At 40.1% G+C, this 17,759-nt stretch overlaps 1 protein-coding gene across 1 annotated transcript in view; it reads left to right on the top strand.

Moving 5' to 3' along the window:
- The first annotated feature begins 481 nt into the window (after window positions 1-481).
- The window catches only part of LOC128697396 (uncharacterized), a 137,922-nt gene continuing 120,644 nt past the window's right edge, over window positions 482-17,759 (top strand). The window contains exon 1 of the mRNA XM_070094222.1: window positions 482-1,963. Within this exon, the coding sequence (XP_069950323.1) occupies window positions 1,051-1,963 (913 nt within the window). The 5' untranslated portion in view covers window positions 482-1,050. The remainder of the gene's footprint in view (window positions 1,964-17,759) is intronic.

Raw genomic sequence — 17,759 nt, 5'->3', positions numbered from 1 at the left:
TGTGTGTGTGTGTGTGTGTGTGTGCTTTAAGTGGCCCTCAGGTTGTATTATTCAAACAACTGGACGACTGAATCATGTGTGTTGGTACCTACATCAGTTTATTTACCTTATGACTTAAACTCCTTAGGTTTCCACCGGCGGCTTTACTCCTGAAGAACTACTTACAACGTAATTATGTCCTAAATACCCACTGACGTTCGTATGGGTATGGGAAGGCCCCGCCCACAGTGCCAGTGGGAGGAGCTAATGTCATCAGTCCGCCAATGATCAAGCTAATTTACTTAGTGGCAGTCCTCCAAATCATATAATTTTAAATATACTTCAGACACTTCAGTTTGTTAACTAACCACAAGATGGTCGATTGGTCGAGTTTTTCGACTTCGAATAGGGCTAAATATATCAAAATTGGAGACGGAGATTTCGTAATAGTTAAGGTTTGGTTGGTGAGAGGGAAGTGGCAGATGGCAGTGCCCAGGAGAGAGCCAAACGCTCTGATACTCCATCTCACCTTCACCATCACCGCTGTCCAAGATAAGTTTCCATCACGGTATCAGTAGTCATTCATCGGGTGCCGTTCACACTTTATAGTTTACTAACTTTCTTCAGACTCTCGTTAACAAATCCTGAACAAAATGTCGGTGATGCATTTTTAAAAAAAAATGTTCCACAGGCCACAAAAATCATTTTCTTGCGATTTACACCTTCACGTTGTGTCACTGTTTTCTTCGTGTAAAAAATGTCACATCACTGATTGCTACAAAATTCAGTAGTAGTAAGAAGCGTAATGATACCAGTGCTAACAGGAGAACACCAGCTTCATTGGCAAAATATGCTAATGGTGTTGGTTTCAGGATTGGAATGAACGTGTGTCAGTGGTGAAAATAGCGCTTTAATTTCTGGTGAAAAACACACAACTACAGCAGAGTCATTTTTTTTGTAAGACGTTTCACCCGACATTGAGCTTAACCAAGCCTACTGCCCCTGTGTCTGCTGCTTCGGAAGTATTTCTCACTGGGTTGTCTGCCTCTGGAGCCTCTAACCTGAGTTAAGATGCCTCGCTCATTCTTAATCAGAGATCTCTTGTGGGGTGAAGACCGCCGAAGTGCTGTGATGAAGGACGATATTGACGTGGGTCTTGATCTCACTACTCGCGCCCACGGCAATACACAAGCTCATGGCAGCACACAAGCCCATGACAACACACACGCCCATGACAGTATACAAGCTCAGGGAAACACTAATGCTGACATAATGCCATATATCCACACAACAGCTCATGCTATTAATCCTGAGACCTGCTCCAAGCCAGCTAAAGTTACGCCAGAAGTCGCTACAGCGTTAAATGTGCATCCTTTGCTAAGTGCTGGATTGTGTGAGTCTCAGGGTGGTTCTTCAGGAGTGTGCAGGTGTGAGCTATGCGTGCTGACTGCAGCACATCTCAGCAGTACATCTGAGCCACCACCAGCACATAACACTAGCAGACTTCCCCATGGTGATCGAGTGCTAAGTGATATTTTCCGCGGCCACCCACAGGAGACTAGTACTTCCGACCCCTGCAGTGATATCGCAGGTACACACACTGACGAAGAGTTTTTAATGTGGAGAGGAGTCACTTCTGTCACACCGCTAGCGACGTTACCTGCAGCCTCGCCTCCACTGTCGTCTCCGTCACCGTCTACATCGCCTACATGCGCACATCGTGCACTAGAGACCCCGTCTCCTGCTCCGGGGTGCACACTCCCACACCCGCTGTTGCCTGTACTACAGCGCCCCAGCTTCGACACCGCCCAAGGTCTCTTGCGCTCCGACAAAAGTTTTGGATTCGGAGACGTGCGCAGATTCATACCTCTGCACGGCGGCGGACGGCACGTGTATGGCGGCGTGCCTCTGGTGCCCCCGCACCATCACCACTACTTATGGGCGGCACAGTATTCCTCTCTACTCTCCTCCCTCCCACTTCAAGGTACGTAACCCATACCCATAGTGTGGGAGGTACAAAATCCTGACATGGGTCAATAATGAACCGCTGTATTATTAGTATCTCAAACCCAGTAGAACCTACTTTTAGAGCTACCTAAAATATCAGCTTTAATGGTTCTACTTGGGAGTGTGTTCTGCTCATTCACAGCTCTACTATTCGTCCAGTGGTCTTTACAAAAATATATCTAAATCTTAATTTATCCAACCTATTATCAGGAATGGTTTCATAGATATTTCCATTATTTCGATATCTCTATTATTGATACCTGTCTTCTACTTGAATGCATCAATCATATTTCGGCTTATTCTACATCACGCAAAAGCGTAGCTTCAGCATTTTAAGTCATTTTCCATTTGAAACAATCCTTATAAGCTTTATTAAGACAATGTTTCGCTTACAGGCTAAGCTTTATCTTGTCTACGTTATTTAGTCTACAAGCCTTAGATTATGATCATGGTGTAATACCCACAAATTGCGTGAAAAAGGAATAACAGGAAAAGTTGATAACAGTAATAGTAAACAGAATATATTCAAAGGCGGCTGCAGTGAAAAGTTCTGTACGAGGTAAATACTCCATCAAGACTGAGGGACTGATCACCTCAAACTACCTTTCTACTTCTCTTACTGTCTCGTCTATTATAATTCGTCTCTGTGATCGCCTCTGTATTAATAACGTTTCGTTATTAAACAAATGTTCCTATGAATCACACATGTGTCTTATTCATCATTTTGTCAGTATTGTATACCATTCACAGTATGGTTACTTTCATTCCCGAGACTTAGATCGATGATTTTTTTTCCGTATTGAACTGCATCTGTGTTTATTCCGACCGTAACATCTGCTTGTAACAATGATCCTGTAGTTAATTGGTATCTATTTCTAAATGATTTGTCGGCCTACGTTTGTGTCAGTGAATAAACTCCCTCCCCTTTGTCAGGGTAATTTATGAACACCAAGGGTCCCAACACTATTGCTGAGGAACGCCACTTGTGACTGCTTATTTTCTGAATTCATTCCATTTATAAAAACTCTCTGCACTCTATTGACCAGCCATGTCTCATTTTATGAAAAAAGTTGATCTCCAATTTTTTTTCAACATATTTTTAACAATTTGGTAATAATTTTTTAAAAAAATTTTGGTTCAGAACTATCACAGCTCCAAATTATCAATATCACATTCTTTATGATTGACAGCTGCCTCATATACTTTACTGAAGAAAGTCAGTAAATTTGACAGGTAAGAACGACCCCTCGTGACCCCGTGTTGAAGATTATTCCTCAATTTTTGCTCATCAAAGTGAGTTGTTTTCTGACGTTAATAGAAAATCGCAGGTGTTGCTCTTATGTCTTATTAATAAACCTGTCGATATTTTATACCATTAACAAAAAAAGTAGCTTGTAATTGTATCCATTACGATTGATTTTAATAATTTGAATGTGGGGATATTATTATAATCATGGGGAGCGCTAAACCCGTATGATTATACAGCGCATGTTGGGGATGGTAGGCAATCAGGCTCAATTCAGGGAACTGGAGCACAGATCCAATTCCCTAGATTAAGAGTCCCCCCTCACCAGCGTCAAGGAACGTCCATTGAGGGGAGTGTGGGAATAAAGATGGATGCCCAATCATGATAAAATATACAGTATACATGCAATGCTTCAGGAAGAAGTCCAAATAATTTTCCTTGAAGCCTTTTTTATCCACCTCTCCAAGGTTATCAGTCCCACAATTTGCACTGATGTGGACCACATCGTGTACACGTACCGTATTTTCAGCAATCTTTATGAGAACTGAAAAAAAGTCACCATTGACGATACATCTTCAATATATGTCTAGAGAGTGCATGCGTTTTGTACCAGTAATATGTCTGAATTTATATGCCAGTATTTCACTACGATACAATATGCGGTGTATGACATTTTACTGAGAAACTATCTTGTCCACACGTTTGGTTCACCAGAGAATTGATAAAAATTCTTCCCGGAATAAACTTTCCTAAAAAAAGTGTCATAAATCGCACATTGTGTCGTACTAATATACTTCTCGGTATATTCTACTATGGATATACTTGTAATTCAACAATTTGTCTATCATAAGCGACTTACCTCCCGTTTTGTAGATAGAAATCACACTCAATTTTCCATAAATTTGCAAACGGTTATTATACCCGTTTGTCTTTCACAGTGCATTCTTTAAGAATTTTTGAAAACTGTTCCTCAAGAATCTGATACATATTTTGCTTTAATTAATCTAGGGTACAGGGGGGGGGTTAGAACTCATGGCAGTTGAGTAGTAAAACTCGTATTTTTGCGACTTCGTAAGTCATTATGATTGCTTTAATCAATCTACTAGTTCGATAATCTTGTCCCTAGTGACTGTGATATTATGGAAATTATATTCTCTAGTTCTCTTTAATTATTAACTACTGGGATATAATTTGTGTCCTCTTGTGTGGAGACCGAGAGGTAATAATTGAAAACAACTGAATAACATTTCTTTCTCATAATCCGTTAGCAGTCCAGAGTTAGTTTTAAGTGGACCCATTTTTTTTCCAAATCTTCTTCCCATACACTTGTAAGAAACACTTTTAATATGTTTTATATTCTCTAGAAAATTTGATCTCATTGTTTCGTTTATTTTTTCTCATCCTGATTCTGATCTCTCTTTCAGCGTTATATTGTGACCCTCTCCTGAGAAAGATTAACATATTAGTTCTTAAGATGACTCTCCCTTTGGAAAGATGAACATACTGGTTCATAAAGTGACCCTCTCCTTGGGAGGATTTTTCAGCCTGTTTATCCATTCGGAATCATTTGCATTCTATTTAGCTTCTCTATGGAGAACGTATGTTCTCTGGGCAGCTTATAAATGTGCAATATTTAGGAAAATGTTATATTTCCAGTTATAGAAGTTAGTGCATGTAATATTTCAAGTTATCCCTCTGTCCACTAGCCTAGTTTTCATTAAGTTCATTGGAAACTGTAAGCGATAGATTTTCTTAAAATCTCTGCTACCAGAATCCCTTGTTTTCTCTCTCACGCACACACGCCTTTACCTCTAAAATTAAATCAGTTACATCAAGAAGCGCTGTAGCAGCAACTCCCTCTACTGAATCAATGTTTCTACCATCTGCCCAGTAAAAATGTACCCTATCTCCGGCACACTTCATCTCTACCATATAGAATATGTGGAAAATTGCATTTAGCTGAATGTATCACTATGTACATAACAGTAAATGAACAGATAATTATTATTTATCAGTTAGACAAGTAGGAATTTGGGACACCTAGGTCGCAAAAAATGTCCCCCTTCGATACCTACCACTGTCATAACCACAAGTTGCTCTGGACCTATTAATTAAATGAAATATACATACACCAGGAATACTGGTAAATATATAAATTTGTGGACTGTATATTAAAAAATGATTATATATAAATTCACATATACATAACATAAGGAAAATATATCTTAATATCACTCACCAATTTGACTGGATATTAAGTTGTATCATACTCAGAAAAACCTCACTAGCTAAATTTATGGAAACACTGGCCAGAATTATACACAAATCTAGAGAGCTTATCTGAGGTTCATGGAGCTGTCTTGTCCAGTCGTCTGATATCTCAAGTTATGCAGGAATGCACATCCAACAATTTCGCCTCCTATTTGAGAGGTGTCAATCCAATTTTAACCTCTAGAACACGAAAAATTCTTCCCATTATATAAACGTTGTATCCAATTCAAAACCAAGATGGCGAGTCTCGTTTGCGCAAACGCAGGCTTTCCGTTTTCTATGACATAAATATTATTAAATACAGTATGGCTATCTATTTACATATAAATACTGAATTTCTGGAAAATATATACAGTATTTTCCACAGAATAGATCCCAGAAGCTGCTAGGCTTCTGGGACATCATTTCCTCCAAGTGTTGAAGCAGATAAAACAGTTGCTCCCATTACTTGTCATTATGTTCCTTAAGATGCTAGTTATATGCTCCATCCCGGCAGCTTCTTTTCATCTCTGTTAGAGAAAGCAAATTTCCTAACATTAATTCAGGAATCTCCTACAACTTGAGAATTTGTAGATGAATGGTTCAGAGAACCGACATGTTGATAAATTAGACACATGTGCAACTCTTGGGTATCTTTATTGAGGAAACGTTTCGCCACACAGTGGCTTCATCAGTCCATACAAAGGAGAATCTTGAAGAACAGGAGGAGAATGAGGTAATCAGTCCCTCAACCTTGAGTCGATGTGTTCAGTTCATCAATCTTGATTGATGGACTGAACACATCGACTCAAGGTTGAGGGACTGATTACCTCATTCTCCTCCTGTTCTTCAAGTTTCTCCTACGTATGGACTGATGAAGCCACTGTGTGGCGAAACGTTTCCTCAATAAAGATACCCAAGAGTTGCACATGTGTCTAATTTATCAACTTGAGAATTGTTACCTTCACCAGTTGCTTTCCTTGTGCCATTGATGACATTCATCTCTTATTACATAAAAATAATTGGTGGTTCCATCAACTGTTTCTTCAACCTTTCTAATCTTCATTGGCAATCATTACTTACCCATTTACCATTCGGTACAGCTGACAATTACTTTCTTGTTCCTGGGATGAATCTTCTTGTTCTTCTTTCTAAGAAGTTACATCGTTAAGTAACACTAAAGGAGAACCTATAAAAGGTTGCTGAATTATTTTCTTTATTTTTCCTTCCTCCAATTTCTCGGTTTTATTTCACTCATAACTGGCGAACACCTCATTCATTCATCTTCACATTTTCATTGCTTGTGTACGGTAACGAAGACTAAATTCTTGGAACTGGAGGGAGACCAATTGCTGAAGAATGCCTAATCTGATCGGCTTCAAACTTTTACCATTAGTGTGATTTTTTTACAAAGCGTGTCACTCATTATGAGTTGTTTAAATATCAATTTGCCCGTTTTATAAGGTAAATTATTTCCCAAGTAATAACCAGAAAGTGCTTCTTCAGGTCGGCTTCAAACCCCAAAAATAAATAACAAAAAGGCACAATACCGTGACTGGAACGATACACAAATAACCCGCACATAAAAGAGAGAAGCTTACGACGACGTTTCGGTCCGACTTGGACCATTGACACAGTGTGACTGTGTCAATGGTCCAAGTCGGACCGAAACGTCGTCGTAAGCTTCTCTCTTTTATGTGCGGGTTATTTGTGTATTTCAAACCCCAAATGCTGATTTGTCTTGATTGTAAATATTTATGTATTAATCTTGGGCAATGTTGGTGCCAATTAAGTCAGTTTTTCCTAATGTAATTTTGGACGTTTATTAACAAAACATAATCGATGATTTTTTCTAATAGGACTGTAGAAATTTTTAAATAAAATGAAGTTGAGAAAAAGAAACTGAAAAATAAAATATGAAATAGAGTTTTTATGTCATTGTTAAGTTTAACAAGAGGAAGGGGGGGGGCGGAAGAAATTTCATATTTTTCTGAACATTCTCAGTAACATCATCGTTTGATTTTTCATAAATTTTCGTTTCTTGATCGAGAACGCGTTATTCGATCGGCTTAAATTTTCAAAGAGGATGTTTCGGGGGGTCAACGCCCCCTCTGCTGGGTAGGATTTGTGGGACAATTGGCATGCGTGGGCACCCTAAGCTAAATATTAACTAGGTGATCCAAAATTTTGTTTCCAAGTGGTAAGTGGAAAGAGACTCATCAGTTATTTTCCCTTGATGCTGAAGAGGTGCTCTTGATCCAAGGACCTGGACTTATCTTGCCCTTGTTTGGATAGAATTTGAATGCCTTCCATTCCACTTACATTACATGACATGCAAAAGTTGATTGCATTCTTCTCATTAAAATATTACAGTTGTGAACGACATCAATCTTCAACGGCTGATGTTTCGAATGATTTGGCAGAAACGTTTCATGGGTTTAGAATGTGTAGGCACAAATTTATAATTGATTCTGTTCAATAACTGGAAAGTTCATCTTCTGGTCATCTTTGAACTTTTAATGTAGATGTGTTTTTCCTGAAAGGATGTAATATTTTGATGTAAGTTATCATGTGTCATTATTATTAATCAAAACTGGTTTCTGTGAAATAATTGGGGAATGTCTCTTTTTTTATTATTTATTATCACACTGGCCGATTCCCACCAAGGCAGGGTGGCCCGAAAAAGAAAAACTTTCACCATCATTCACTCCATCACTGTCTTGCCAGAAGGGTGCTTTACACTACAGTTTTTAAACTGCAACATTAACACCCCTCCTTCAGAGTGCAGGCACTGTACTTCCCATCTCCAGGACTCAAGTCCGGCCTGCCGGTTTCCCTGAACCCCTTCATAAATGTTACTTTGCTCACACTCCAACAGCACGTCAAGTATTAAAAACCATTTGTCTCCATTCACTCCTATCAAACACGCTCATGCATGCCTGCTGGAAGTCCAAGCCCCTCGCACACAAAACCTCCTTTACCCCCTCCCTCCAACCTTTCCTAGGCCGACCCCTACCCCGCCTTCCTTCCACTACAGACTGATACACTCTTGAAGTCATTCTGTTTCGCTCCATTCTCTCTACATGTCCGAACCACCTCAACAACCCTTCCTCAGCCCTCTGGACAACAGTTTTGGTAATCCCGCACCTCCTCCTGGTCAGAAATAAGTCAGTGTTTGATTTAATTTTATAATCCTAAATTAAGTCAACGTAATTCGCCTTTATGTGTCTATAACGTTTGTAAGCCTTCAAGACTATTGTTTAAAATTTGTTTATGTACACTAAGCCTACATGAAACTTGCTTACTTTCTAACTTATTTACTTAAAAGCTGATCATTCTTGCTTGATTGCCCTGTGTACTTCTCTGCTTTTTTGGGGGAAAGAATTTTGAAAAAAAAAAATAAATAAAATACCGAAAACTTGAAAATACAACTTCTGAGAAGTTTCGAACTTAATGTATTTGTATATTTAGTCTCTCTGGAAGTTTTCAATTATATTTGGGCTGCGTAGGTCTTAACTAACCATTTTTATTGATATAATTTGGCTATTAGTTTTGTTATGGTTTGGGTGAATGCCTCATGTGATTCTCTTCAGATCGTCTAGGCTAATCAACTGAAATATCAACATATGCCTCATTCTGCGCTATTAGAGTCGCGTAGGCTGAGGCGCAGGAGATTAAGGTTATAAAATACGAGGATACTTTCTTGGATCGTGCAGTGATCTAAATACATCTAGTTGTTAATGGCACTCGGTAATGACACAATAATGAAGAAGGCACATATGCCTTATTCATTGGCTGAACTGCTTAGTGAGTAAATATACTTAAGTGTTGAGCATATGTCTCATTATTAACTTAGAAGTTGTATCAACGTCCAAGCTTCATCCAGCTCTGCCTTCACTAAGAGGTACAGCTGATCAAAACACACAGAAAATACTTGTATCACTGCCTTACTGTCACTTAGTGACGTAGAGCGAAAAAAAGGAGAAGTTCGGCAACTGCCACGGTAATTTTTTTGATACATCATAAGGTTCCTCTCTTTAGTGCATTAATAAATCCAAATTTATGATTCTGGTTTTAACTCGGTTGAGTGTTGTTGGTTGCGATCTGTAGGGAATAGTAGGTGGGGTCAGTAGTATTGGGTAGTAGTGTGGGGTAGTAGTTATGGGTAGTATTAAGAAGTATGAGGTAGTAGTATAGGATAGTAGTTACGGGTAGTAATAAGAAGTATTAGTAAGAACATAAGAACATAAGAATAGAGGAACACTGCAGAAGGCCTACTGGCCCATGCGAGGCAGGTCCTTACCGCCCAATAAGCCTGACCTCAATTGTAGGCAAATTACTAGAGTCAATTATAGCTCAAATTATAAGAAGCCATCTCGATAAGCATAGCTTGATTAATGATACTCAGCATGGATTCACAAGAGGCCGGTCTTGTCTAACTAACTTATTAACTTTCTTCAGTAAAGCTTTTGAGGCTGTTGACCACGATGTATGAGGGTATTGATGAAATTAAGACACATGTGCAACATCTGGGTATCTTTATTGTAGACGTTTCGCCATCCAGTGGCTTTATCAATACAAATCCCAGGAGATAACTTGAAGACAGTAGAACTATATACAGAAGATAAGGTAATGAGTCCCTCAGCCTTGGAGTTGGTGTGAAGAGCACCGTAGTCGTGTAGGTATGGGGTATTAATATTACCTGGAGTTTACCTGGAGAGAGTTCCGGGGGTCAACGCCCCCGCGGCCCGGTCTGTGACCAGGGTAATGTAATTATAACCATATATTTAGGAAAGAATTTCTTCTTTAGTGAGGATAACAAATATTGACGAGATAAAATTTCCGCATCAGAATGTTTTTCATAGCACAGATGATTATCAAATATTTCCACCGTTTTGGAGAGAAAAAATGGATTCTTATTTTTATTGTTAATATTTATCTTATGTCTGGTAGTGCCAATTATTTTTCCATGCTGCAGGGACGGGAGAGGATACTGCATACATGTTGCTACGTGTTCCTGGGTCAGAGTTTCAAGTTCCAATGAACTGATATATAAATATAAAGATCGCAGAGTGCAGTATAAAATTAGTTACTATGTAACAAATGGAAGAGTTCTTTTAATTTTAAAGGGAAGAGCATTTTACTGAGTCATCTTACTAAGTAAGCAATGTTTACCCTCATTCTGATGTATACACGCTCACACTGCCACTCATAAATAAGCAACTCTTCACATGACACAGGTCTGGTCTGAGTTGACACAGGTCTGGTCTGAGTTGACACAGGTCTGGTCTGAGCTGACACAGGTCTGGTCTGAGCTGGTACAGGTCTATTCTGAGTTGACACAGCTCTGGTCGAGGCTGACTGACACAGGTAGAGTCTGAACCAACTCAAGTAGGGTCTGAACCACCACAGAAAGGTTCTGAGCTGACACAGGTCTGGTCTGAGCTGACACAGGTCTGGTCTGAGTTGACACAGGTCTGGTCGAGGCTGACTGACACAGGTAGAGTCTGAACCAACTCAAGTAGGGTCTGAACCAACACAGAAAGGTTCTGAGCTGACACAGGTCTGGTCTAAGTTGACACAGGCCTGGTCGATGCTGACTGACACAGGTAGAGTCTGAACCAACTCAAGTAGGGTCTGAACCAACACAGAAAGGTTCTGAGCTGACACAGGTCTGGTCTGAGTTGACACAGGTCTGGTCGATGCTGACTGACACAGGTAGAGTTTGAACCAATTCAAGTAGGGTCTGAACCAACACAGGAAGGTTCTGAGCTGTCACAGGTCAGGTCGATGTTGACACAGGTAGGGTCTTGAACCAACACAGGTAGGGTCTGAGTAGGCACAGGTCTGGTCCACGCTGACACAGATAGGGTCTGAACCAATACAGGTACGGTCCGAACCAACACAGGTATGGTGTGAACCGACACAGGTCTGGTCGATGCTGACACAGGTCGGGTCTGAGCCGACACAGGTCTGGTCGACACTGATACAGGTCTGATCCAGCTGACACAGGTCGGGGCTGAGCCGACACAGGTCTGGTCGACGCTGACATAGGCAGGGTCTGAACCAACACAGATCTGGTCTACGCTGACACAGGATCTAAACCAACACAGCAGGCCTACTGGCCCATGCGAGGCAGGTCCAATTCTTCCACTGGCTTAAGCCACTGCCTTAACCTAGACAGGTCAGTCACATTCACTTAAGGAAGGAGCACGGCATCTGACCTAGTAGCACAAGCTAGTCATGTCCATCTCACACCCACCCACACCCACTCGTGCATTTATTCAACCTATTTCTAAAGCCAGACAAAGTCTTAGCTTCTCTGACGGTACTCATGAGTTTGTTCCACTCATCCGCAACTCTATTTCCAAATCAGTGCTTTCGTATATCATTCCTGAATCTGAATTTTTCCAACTTAAAACCATTGCTGCGAGTCCTGTCCTGTCTACGCTAGATATTTTTACCACGGTATTTACATCTCCATTATTAATTCCTGTTTTCCATTTATACACCTCAATCATATCCTCCCTAATTCCACGCCTTTCTAGAGAGTGCAGATTCAGGGCCCTCAGTCTATCCCCATAGGGAAGATTTCTGATCCATGGGATCAACTTTGTCATCCTCCTTTGTACGTTTTCCGGTGCATTTATATCCATTCTGTAATACGGTGACCAAAACTGTGCAGTATAATCTAAATGAGACTTAACCAACGATATATAGAGTTGAAGAGCAGCCTAAGGACTTCTGTTATTTATATTTTTTGATATGAAGCCAAGGGTTCTGTTAGCTTTATTGCGAACACTTATGCACTGTTGTCTTGGTTTCAGATTACTGCTAACCAGAACTCCTAAATCCTTTTCACATGGTAATTTTCCTATCCAACATTTAGAATTTTGCATTTGTCTATATTAAACTGCATCTGCCACTTCTCCGACCATTGCATCAATCTATTCAAATCATCCTGGAGTGTTCGAATGCCCTCATTAGAATGAATTTGACGGCATATTTTGGTGTCATCAGCAAATTTGCTTATATCGCTATTTATTCTCTCATCTATGTCGTTTATGTAAATTGTGGACAACAAAGGACGCATCATTGACCCATGAGGAACACCGCTTGTGACGTGCCCCCATTCTGATTTCTCCCCATTTATGCAAACTCTCTGCTGCTTATTTGTCAGCCATGCCTCTACCCAGGAAATAATTTCTCCTCCTATTCCGTGTGCCTTAAGTTTCCTCAATAGCCTCTGGTGTGGAACTCTATCGAAAGCCTTACTGAAGTCCATATACACAATATCATATTCAATACCATGATCTACCTCCTCAAACACCTTAGTGAAGAAAGTTAGTAAATTCATAAGACATGAACACCCCTTTGTAAAATCATCCTGAGATTCATTAATCAATTTATGCCTTACAATATGGTTATGAATTGCTTCGGCAATTATTGATTCCATAAATTTTCCCACTATGGAGGTAAGGCTTATTGGTCTATAGTTCGAATTTAAGAACCTGTCAACTGCCTTGTAAAGAAGTATTACATTTGCCGTTTTCCGCTTGTCTGGCACTATGCCAATTTGTAGTGATATACTGAAAAGATTAGCCAAAGGTATACTAAGTTCCTCTTTACATTCCTTTAAAACCCTTGCAAACAGTTCATCAGGGCCTGGGGATTTGTTAGCTTTTAATTTCTCTATTTGTCTGAGGACTACGTAACTAGTTACCCCAATAATGCATAGTTTATTATCGTCCTGTTCTGCATAATTTATTACTTCTGGAATTTCACTGGTATCTTCCTGAGTAAAAACTGAGAGGAAGTAGGTACTGAAAAGTTCACATATTTCCTTATCACTGTTAGTGATCGGACCTGAGTTACTCTTAAGTGAGCCTATCTTGTTCCTAATCTTACTTCTGTATACCTCAGAGAACCCTTTTGGGTTAGTCTTCGAATCCCTTGCGACCTTGGCCTCATAATCCATTTTTGCTTTTCTTATTCCCTTTTTTTTTATATCTCTCTTGAATATGTTGATTTCTTAACTGCCCATCCCCTCTTTTGATATGCCTATTTGTGCCTCTCTTTTGACTAATGAGATGTTTTAATCTATTGTTTATCCATTTGGGATCATTTTTGTTAGAACAAATTTCCCTACTCGGAACAGAAGTTGTCTGGGCAGCTAGAACTATGCTCTGAAAAACGTCATATTGGCAACCAAGATCACCTACGTGATCCATAGTCAGGCCATCCCAATTTATCCCACCCAGGTAATTCTCAGTCCCATGAAGTCGGCCAAGCAGAAATCTGGGACACAGACTTGATTGCAGTTATCTTTGTAATTCCATGATATATTGAAACTAAGTGATTTGTGATCGCTTTCCCCAAGCTCATCAATAACCACTAGTGGTTCTTTGTTGGCAAGAACCAAGTCAAGAAAGTTGTTTCCTCTAGTTGGTTCTGTCACAAACTGTTTTAAAAAGCAATCCTGAACCGTATCAAGAAAGTCATTAGACTCAAGATTTCCTGCCACGTTGTTCCAATCAATTTGTCTAAAGTTAAAATCTCCCATTAACACAACATTTTCATATCTAGACGTCTTATGAATTTCGTCCCATAACAGCTTACTGCACTCCCTATCAAGGTTTGGGGTCGTATAAATCACACCCAAAATTAATTTTTCATGACCGAGAAACTGTAGCCAAACAGATTCTGTGTCCGATGTTTCTAATCTTATATCTTGTCTAACACAACAATTTAAATTATCTCTGACTTACATCGCCACTCCACCACCCTTCCTGTTGACCCTATCAGTGTGGAATAGTTTATAACCCTGTATGGTGCATTCAGAAGGCATTTCTCTATCTTTCAAGTTGAACCAGGTCTCCGTTTTAGCAATAATATCTATATTACCTGCACTTGCAAGTAATCTTAGTTCATCTGTCTTATTTCTTAGACCCCTACAATTTGTATAGTAAACCTAATGGGAGCTAGTCACTCGTTGCCTTCTACTATCTCTCTTTGTCTTTACTAGCAACTTTATTTTGAATATTGTCTTTTAAACATATCCCTGGGGTATCCTTATAATACCTGCTGTTTTCAGCCCTAATACTGCGGCCTGATTGTTTCCCACAAACATCCATACCTCTATAATCAGTTTAAATTTCTAGACAATTCGTCAGTGATCCTCTCAATCGAATTGGCTAATGCAGCCACTCCAGCCCCAAAGAGATGAACCCCATCCCTGTCATACATGTCACATTTGCCATAGAATTTGTCCCAGTTATCAACGAATGGGATTGCAAGTTCCTTGCAGTACCTGTCTAGCCAGCAATTTATACCAAATGCCTTACACATTCATTCATTGCCCACTCCTCTTCTAGGCAAGATACTACATATGATTGGGATCCCTCCCTAGACCTGACTACTTCTGTGGCTGACCCGTACTTGTCCAGCAGCTCCTGTCTCCCACCCTTCCTGATATTATTTCCGCCAGCATTTCCACGAGGATTTCCACCAACATTTCCACATAATATTATGCAACCTGCTGACTATGTCACCAACAACAGCTGCTGGGAGGCACCCCCTCTGCCTGACCTTCCTATTTCTGTTACATATATCTTACCTGAGTCTCTCCCACAATTAGAATATTCATACCTTGATTAGCAGGGGAGTCAGAGGTACTTTTAACCTCGTTAACCACTGAAGTACTCTCGTCCTGGAGAACAGATAATCGATTTCCTACCTTCACATCTTCTCTATTAACCTTCCTTATCTTCCTTCTTCCTGAATTGTGAACCACTTGCCACTAAAAGTGGCTGCAACTCTTTAACTCACTGCTGGTATACTTTTACTCACCAGCACCACCCATCTCACACTCACTGCTGGTATACTTTTACTCACCAGCACCAACCATCTCACACTCACTGCTGGTATACTTTTACTCACCAGCACCATCCATCTCACACTCACTGCTGGTATACTTTTACTCACCAGCACCAACCATCTCACACTCACTGCTGGTATACTTTTACTCACCAGCACCATCCATCTCACACTCACTGCTGGTATACTTTTACTCACCAGCACCACCCATCTCACACTCACTGCTGGTATACTTTTACTCACCAGCACCACCCATCTCACACTCACTGCTGGTATACTTTTACTCACCAGCACCAACCATCTCACACTCACTGCTGGTATACTTTTACTCACCAGCACCATCCATCTCACACTCACTGCTGGTATACTTTTACTCACCAGCACCATCCATCTCACACTCACTGCTGGTATACTTTTACTCACCAGCACCACCCATCTCACACTCACTGCTGGTATACTTTTACTCACCAGCACCAACCATCTCACACTCACTGCTGGTATACTTTTACTCACCAGCACCATCCATCTCACACTCACTGCTGGTATACTTTTACTCACCAGCACCATCCATCTCACACTCACTGCTGGTATACTTTTACTCACCAGCACCAACCATCTCACACTCACTGCTGGTATACTTTTACTCACCAGCACCATCCATCTCACACTCACTGCTGGTATACTTTTACTCACCAGCACCAACCATCTCACACTCACTGCTGGTATACTTTTACTCACCAGCACCAACCATCTCACACTCACTGCTGGTATACTTTTACTCACCAGCACCATCCATCTCACACTCACTGCTGGTATACTTTTACTCACCAGCACCATCCATCTCACACTCACTGCTGGTATACTTTTACTCACCAGCACCACCCATCTCACACTCACTGCTGGTATACTTTTACTCACCAGCACCAACCATCTCACACTCACTGCTGGTATACTTTTACTCACCAGCACCATCCATCTCACACTCACTGCTGGTATACTTTTACTCACCAGCACCATCCATCTCACACTCACTGCTGGTATACTTTTACTCACCAGCACCAACCATCTCACACTCACTGCTGGTATACTTTTACTCACCAGCACCATCCATCTCACACTCACTGCTGGTATACTTTTACTCACCAGCACCAACCATCTCACACTCACTGCTGGTATACTTTTACTCACCAGCACCAACCATCTCACACTCACTGCTGGTATACTTTTACTCACCAGCACCATCCATCTCACACTCACTGCTGGTATACTTTTACTCACCAGCACCAACCATCTCACACTCACTGCTGGTATACTTTTACTCACCAGCACCATCCATCTCACACTCACTGCTGGTATACTTTTACTCACCAGCACCATCCATCTCACACTCACTACCAAACCAATCTAGGCGAAGCTTCAGCCTTCTATTTTCCTCCTAAGGAAGTAGAACCTTTAAAATTATTAATTTTTAAATTAACAAAAACGAAAATAATATGTCTTTATACGTAGAAAGGATTAAATTTTAAATGAATTCTTGCTAATTGATCAATGATATATATATATATATATGTCGTGCCGAATATGTAAAACTGGTCAATTAGCAAGAACTCATTTAAAATTAAGTCCTCTCTAAAATTTTCTCTTATACGTTTAAAGATATAGTTTTTTCATTAATGTTGATATAAAAATTTATAATTTTGCACCAAAAGGAACTTAGAAAACTTACCTAACCTTATTATAACAAGCGCAATTTATTTTAGCCTAACTCAACTAAATATGTTTTAGATTTGTTTACAATAATTTAATACTAAACAAACACAGTGAAATATATTTTTTCGTTAGGTTCAGAATGATTTTGGCGAAATTATTGCATAAACAAATTTTCACTTGTCCTATATGGCAAAATGAGCGTTGCTATTTAAGCCAAGATCGCAAGTTCTGCCTATTCGGCACGACATATATATATATATATATATATATATATATATATATATATATATATATATATATATATATATATATATATATATATATATATTATTGTAACCGCGAAACAAGTGATATTGATCAATAGCAACACTGCAGTAGTCGAACCCATGCTATTTTGGCCCGCCTCATGGTGACAGAAAACGCATGACGCTTTAGACCACTAGACCACACAATCCTTAACAATGGTGCATCCAGCCAATGTAGATGCTGTACACACCATCGAAGGACAATGGTGTCTCTGAGCTAATTTCATTCTACTCCCTGTTTGTGTACTAGCTCAACAAACAGGGAGTAGAATGAAATTAGCTCAGAGGCGTCCACACCAACGTATGTCCTTCGATGGTGGGTACAACATCTAGCTTGGCTGGATGCACCATTGTTAAGGATTGTGTGGTCTAGTGGTCTAAAGCGT

Source organism: Cherax quadricarinatus, chromosome 44 (genome assembly GCF_038502225.1).
Source record: "Cherax quadricarinatus isolate ZL_2023a chromosome 44, ASM3850222v1, whole genome shotgun sequence".
Lineage (NCBI taxonomy): Eukaryota > Metazoa > Arthropoda > Malacostraca > Decapoda > Parastacidae > Cherax > Cherax quadricarinatus.
The sequence above is the reverse complement of the archived record's forward strand: the minus strand, read 5'-3'. Positions and strand labels throughout refer to the sequence as shown.